At 43.8% G+C, this 6,523-nt stretch overlaps 1 protein-coding gene across 1 annotated transcript in view; it reads right to left on the bottom strand.

The window, feature by feature from the left end:
* Positions 1-498, bottom strand: part of UHRF2 (ubiquitin like with PHD and ring finger domains 2) — a 119,874-nt gene extending 119,376 nt beyond the window's left edge. The window contains exon 1 of the mRNA XM_006144468.3: positions 346-498. Coding sequence (XP_006144530.1) covers positions 346-498 — 153 coding nt within the window. The remainder of the gene's footprint in view (positions 1-345) is intronic.
* Positions 499-6,523: the final 6,025 nt, after the last annotated feature.

Consider the following 6,523-nt stretch of genomic DNA (forward strand, 5'->3'; position numbering starts at 1 on the left):
ACCCTCCTGGGCCCCGGGCCCAGCCAAGCGCGGGAAGTGAGGAACCCAGGTGCCCTGGCGGGCAGTGTCTGTGGTCGCAGCCCAACTGGAAAGAAAAACAGCCAGGGCTCCGCGATCGGGATACCCCGAGTCCAACCGCTGCCAGGCGCACCTGCATTCAAAGCTGGCAGGACCCAGATGCCCCCCCTCGGCAGGCCTGGGCCCTGCACTCTGCTCGACTGCCCCCCGAAGCTATGCCAGGTGCGCCCAGCGCGCGCGGCGCACCAAACCCGTGGGCCCGCACGTCCGAAGGCGCCCCGCTGCTCCCACCCGGGATTCCCGAAGGGCGCGGCGGTCGCGCCTCACCTGCTTGCCCCGGTAGAAAAGGCGCTGGCACTCGGGCCTCACGTCGAATAGCGCCCACACCCGCTCGCGCAGCTCCTCGATCGTGGCTTTGCGCGACACGTCCTCAATGGTGCGCGTCTGGGAACCATCAATGGTGCGAACCTGGATCCACATCTCGACTCTGGGAGAGGGGGGCTGACCCCCTTTGTCTCCCCCTGTGCTCTGGGCACCGCGCCCGGCCCGCGCCGCTTCCCTGGCGGCTTCGACTCTCTCTGGCGGGCTCGGGCGAGGGCGCGCACAGGCAAGAAAGACCGAGCAGATGCGGGGCGCGACTGCCCGCGGAGACTCTCAAACTGTGCGCCTGCCCAGCCCAGCCGAGGTGAGAAAACCGGAACCAGCCTGAGGCGCTGCCGCAACCGCCGACTCACAAATAGGAAGAAGCCATGTCGGTGCCGCGCGAAGTGTTTACTTATAGAGCTGTAGCTCCCACATGGAGGTCACGGCGCCAACCCGGATCTCGCGAGACTTAGGCGGGGCTCCGCCTTAAAGAGGAAGCGGCCGGGGAGGTAGTTACAGACCCGAGGGAACGAAAATGGGCGGGGCTGAGGGGTGGGGCTTCCGAAAGCCGTTACTTGCTCGACAGCCCGCACCTGGGCCTTGACACACCCGCTAGCCCTGGGGCTCCAGCGGTTACTCGGCCGCCCACAGCGGCTGCCCTTTTAGGTCCTGGTTTCCTGCGGAGGAGGCTGCCGACTCCCCAGGCCTAGCGGATACGGTTCTCTGGCCTCAAAAACACACCAAAAATAAGAAACCCTGACGTGCATTCATACAGTCATGAAAAAAGGACGCGATGGGCGCGGCCATAATTTCTCAGAGAACACGGAAGGAAATGTTGGGATCTACCGCACACAGCCGGACAGTGCCCGCCAGCCGGCCTGGCAGGGCCGGTCGCCCAAGAAAGGCCCCGGGGACCCTTCGCATCGTGCACATGTTTCCCGCTGGGTCCAAACACTGCCCTCGCGCAGAAACCTGCTTCCGGCGGTTTCCCGCCGCTGGGCAGAAGTGGCGGCTCCAGGCCCAAAGGCCGCGCGCGGGTTATGCTGGGACCTCCCTCAGGCCAGGGATGGCGGGTGCAGCGACCCGAAGAACCCCTCCCTAGAGCTGGACGTTTCCGTTCGTGGACCCTCCGCGAGGTGTGCCTCTGGCGTAAGGGATTGCGGGTTTGTGGAAAACAAGTTTAGATGACGCAGAACTATATCCACCGCCTAAGAAAGATCGCCAAAGATCCTACTAGAATTAAATGATCAGAAATAGGCCCCACACAGCGCTACTTAGCAGAGGGCTTATATAAAGTGAAAATATGTCTTTGTAACAACTAAGAGGTCACATGAAAGTAGGAAACAAAATCAATATCTTGAAATATCAATATATTAGCATATTTAGAAATATGCTAAATATTCCCTCAGAGGTAGAACAGCAGTTCTTGTAGTAGTTAAAATAATTACAAGCACTGACAAGGCCAGTAGTATCATTAGTATCCTCCAACTTGTGAGGAATAAAAAAATGGAATACACGTATTTCTGGTTTCAGCTCTTTCTGAAAATGTCACATTCACCTAAAACCTCCAAGTACAATTTACCTAGTCTGCCTAACTAAAGCAAATAGTGAATATGTATTTATTACATATATAAAAGATATAGACATACCTAAAGCAGCCTTAGATCTGCCTCAACACTAGCTGCTATTACAAGGTTATGCTTTTGCCTTGTGGAATTATATTAAAATTTTTAAAAATTCTCTGCCCGCAAAGAATTTACAATTCAATTGATATAAGATTTAGCAAAAATAAAAATGTTAAAAAGTAATTTAGTACTAAACAGTCTGATGTTGGTTAAAACCGCGATTAGAAATTAAAGAAGGTGGGGGTGATTTGGGTGCTTAAGACTAGATGTAGGATGACCTGAGTTACATGGTATATTGTAGAGGGAGGCAGCATTTAAATGTTCAGTTCATGGTTTGAAATAGACATGAGTAGTAATCCCAGTGTTGGTGCTTACCTAAAATGAGATCTTGAACAAATTACTTGCTTCAATATCCTTAATGTTAAATGGTGTTTGTAAGGCCTGATGAACGTAGAGTGCTTAGCATAGTGCCTATTCCTTAGTAGTACACAGTAAAATGATTTTAGTGCTATTATTATAGAGAGGATTTAGATAAGCAGAGAATGCCCAAAAAAGAGAGACACAGAAAGTCTTCATTTTCATTGGTCAGAAGAGCCTGCATATCAGAAAGAATGACTAAATACAGAAGGGTAATGTGTGAAGATTAGCATTCAAAGCACTATATTTTTGTGGGCCCCAGGGAGAAACTAAGGGTTTTTTGTTTGTTTGTTTGTTTTGTTTTTTTTTTGACGAGATTATGTATTTGGAAAGACAGCAGAAAAAAGATATGGAAGGAACCTTAGAGAAAAAGTAAGGGTCAGGGAGATGAAGGGCGAAGATTGGCGTGAAAAAGCTTAGTGAATAGACAACTGTGTCAGTTTTACTAAAATTAGTGATGGTGGGTAGGAGAGAAAAGTATGTATTCTAGAGTATTCTAGAGCATTCTAGAAAGTTAAGCCTATAAGGCACATAAGAGGTGTGGATAAAAAGAATGAGGAAAATGGTATATTGAGAATTACTCTAAAGTTTCTAGTTTGGAAGACTTAGATGACTTGGGTAAATGGTGATGCTCTCAATTGCACTACAAGAGAAGGCAAGTTGGGAAAATAAGTGAGTTCCATTTGAGTGGTGTTGCACTTGAAAGACATCCAGAATATACATAAAGGGAGATGATTAATTTACAGTTGAAAATACAAGTCCAAGGTATTCAAGGGAAACAGGAAAATTCTGAGGGCTTAAGCCCTTAGGAGATTTACCCTTCTTCATGTGACATTGCTTCAATGGAGAACCCTTAGGGGAAAAAAATCCTACTGTCAAAATTGGGTATCTACTGAGACTGCATAGGATTCGTGTTAATCTATTCCCAAAGGATTGACAGGACAGAGTTTAGAGATAAAAAACTGAGAAATTATTTATCTGTCTGCTGTAGACCAAGTGAATTACATCTAGAAACAAGCCTATGTATGCAGTAAGCTTACTTAGGGTATATGTTGGGTTGTCAAAAGTCATGACACATTTTTGCATTGAGTTATGACTTCTGACAACCTAATATAAAGAATTGCAGGTAATAATTCCTATATGTAATAAAAGAACTCATTCCTCTGTTTCTCCACACAGAACTGAGTACCATAAGATTTTGTCTCTGTACAATGCTGTTGTTTAGGAATATGCTCAGTTGTAAAACAAGATAGAAGTCATTTGAGAAATGCCACAGTATTAGACATTGTGGTTTATCATTGAATGTGTCACTGAAATAATGTAGATATGAACAACAAAAAAAGAAAATCATTTACATGAATGAAAAGCAAATACTAAGGTGTATATCATCAGGCCATGGTCCAATATTTGTTTAAGTCAAAAGAGCCAAAACAGAAAAATAGAGGACTGATTTTTATAGCTAATTCTAGAATCTTATACCCTGGAATGTCTTCAGTTTTCTCAAGTAATGGCTTGAAGTTAAGAACTTACTTTAAAAAAACAAATGTATTTCAGTCTGCACTCTGAAGCTATGATTACTACCTTTTTATCTGCAATTTTATGCTGGATGTCTTCCTTTTGCTGCTCTGGGGCCACTTTACCTAGAGTCCAAGGATAGAGAGAATATATAGGGGGAGTGTGCGCAGGCTTCCAACTAAGTTTAACCAATGAGAAAGGAGCACAGATGAAACTGCAAGATGAGAAGAGAATGATGTCAGGATATTTATTCCTTTACCTTTCTCCTAGAAAGATCATCTCAATCCACCTCCTCTTCCTGAGATGGCCTGCTCTACATGATTCATTCGTCCATGTTCTGGTAAATTCTGTTGCTTTGGGCCTAGGGGTCATAACAGCTTTATAGTCACTAGACCTAGAGTCGTACAGATTCCCCCATTTCCCTATCTTATCTCAAACAGCTGTAACTGGTCCCTTGGAGGAGGGGTGGGAGTCATTAAAGTATCTTAACTGGAGAATTTCTATTAAAATCTCTAATGCTATCTTAGAAAAAACTGTGTGTTCTAAGAAATGAACTAGAATCTCCATAAGTTAAAAAAAAAAAAAAAAAAAAAAAACACAAACAAACAAAAAAACACTTCTGGGCCAGGACCAGAAGGTGGTGTGGTAGTTAAGGCACTTGACTCTTAGATGGCCAACTGTGGTTTGAGTTCCAGACACGCAGCTTGAAAATCAAATGATATGTGCATCCTTTAGATTATAACCTAGTCCTGACCCCAACCTTACCACAGTTGTCTCCCTTAAGAAGAAATTTTAGGGGCCAGCAGTTAGTGTAATGGCTATGTCGCTGGACTCCCACGTAGTCGACCGCCGTTCCCGTCCTGGACCCAGTGGCTTAAAACTCATGCTGGGTGCGTGTGCGTGCGTGCCCAAGATCCTGAGAGGAGAATGGAGGAGAAGGGATTGCAGCGTGGCCAAAAAATGGGGGAGAAGGAGTTGCCGCGTGGGCCCCCCCCCCCGGGGGGGGGTGTGTGTGTGTGATTTCTTGCTTTCTATCTCTCTGGCGAGCGCACGCGTCCTATAGCAAAAACCTCTCCAAAAAAAAAAAAAGAAAGAAATTTTAACATTGATTTAAGAGGTAAAATCAACAGGTTTACCAAAAATCTTAATTTGGAAACCCTTATTGGACTAATTTTCATCTTCTATTCTTGAGGGCAAAGATCAATAAACTATCTTTAGACCCTTCTATTTACCCTATTTTGAACTTACTTGGCTTTCTTACCACATCTTCCCTGCCTAGAAAATTTCATCTCACATGTCAAAATTTCTCTCACTTACCACTTCCTCCAGGATACCTTTCCTGATACCTCCTAGCAGGAGGAAATGCTTCCCCTGTATTCTCCTGCTTAGTTTGAAACCTACTCTGACACTTAGGGTTGTAATTGTTTGTCTGTAATTAAATTCTGGATTGCCTAAAAGAAGGGACTTGTTCTATTTATTTTGTTTCCAAAACAAAACTCAGTGCAGGATAACTAGATATACTTAAGCAATGGTTGCTTGAAGGATACAATAAACTAGATTCTATTTAGATGTCTAATTAGAATAAGAAACAAATTGGCATAATCTGCTGACCTCTATAAAAAGAAATATCTCTATGTTCCTTCTTCTGTACTATCTCACATGTGTTCATGCCTTCCAATCTCCTTTTCTCAGGAAGGCAGTTAACTTCTTTTTTTATACATAGAATTTTTGCATATAAAAGCTTTGTTGTAAGTTTCTTATAAATTCCCAGGTTTTGAACCTTTTCAGAACTATTACTACTTAAGAAGAAGGATAGAGAAAATTAAAGTACCAGAAGTAGATATTTTTCTATACTAGTTTAGAGGAATAAAACAGCATTTCGATCTCATTAAATAAAATATTTAGTTTGAACCACAGTGACACAAACAGTAGAGTGTTCTTGTGCAATGCTGGAGACATATGGGAGGCCCAGGTTTTTTCTCAGACCAACCTGAATGCATGTGTGATCCTGGCCTGCTGAGGTACTGGGACAGGAGGATCACAGCAGGAGAGGCCTTGTCAGGGTTGCTTCTCTCTCTCTCTCTCTCTCTCTCTCTCTCATACACACACACACACACATTTAAATAAATACACTTCTTTTAAATTTTTTTAAACATATTTGTTCTGAGTATTATTTCCTGTGACAGGAAAAGGTTATTGACATTAAAATACTGTTTATACGGGCCAGTGATGGCATAGTGATTAAGGCACTGAACTTCTACATGGCAGGCTGCAATTTGATTCCCAAACCCAGTGGCTTGAAACATGCTGGGTGAGTGTGCGTGTGTGCTCAAAATCTCAGGAGGAAAACGGAGAAGAAATTGTGTCATGGCCATCTCCCTAGGGGTTGATTTCTTGTGTACTCTCTCTGTGTCTCTACAGTGAGCACATGTGTCCTATAGCAAAAAAAATCTCTCTCTCTAAAAAACAACTATCTATCTATAGAAAAACCCCCTCTATTTTCCAGTTGAAAATATTGATATTATTTTGCTGATTTGCATGAGCAAAATGTTCCATCCATATAAATGATCTTTATTTAGTAATCA

Source organism: Tupaia chinensis, unplaced genomic scaffold (genome assembly GCF_000334495.1).
Source record: "Tupaia chinensis unplaced genomic scaffold, TupChi_1.0 Scaffold000121_1, whole genome shotgun sequence".
In the NCBI taxonomy this organism is placed as follows: Eukaryota; Metazoa; Chordata; class Mammalia; order Scandentia; family Tupaiidae; genus Tupaia; species Tupaia belangeri.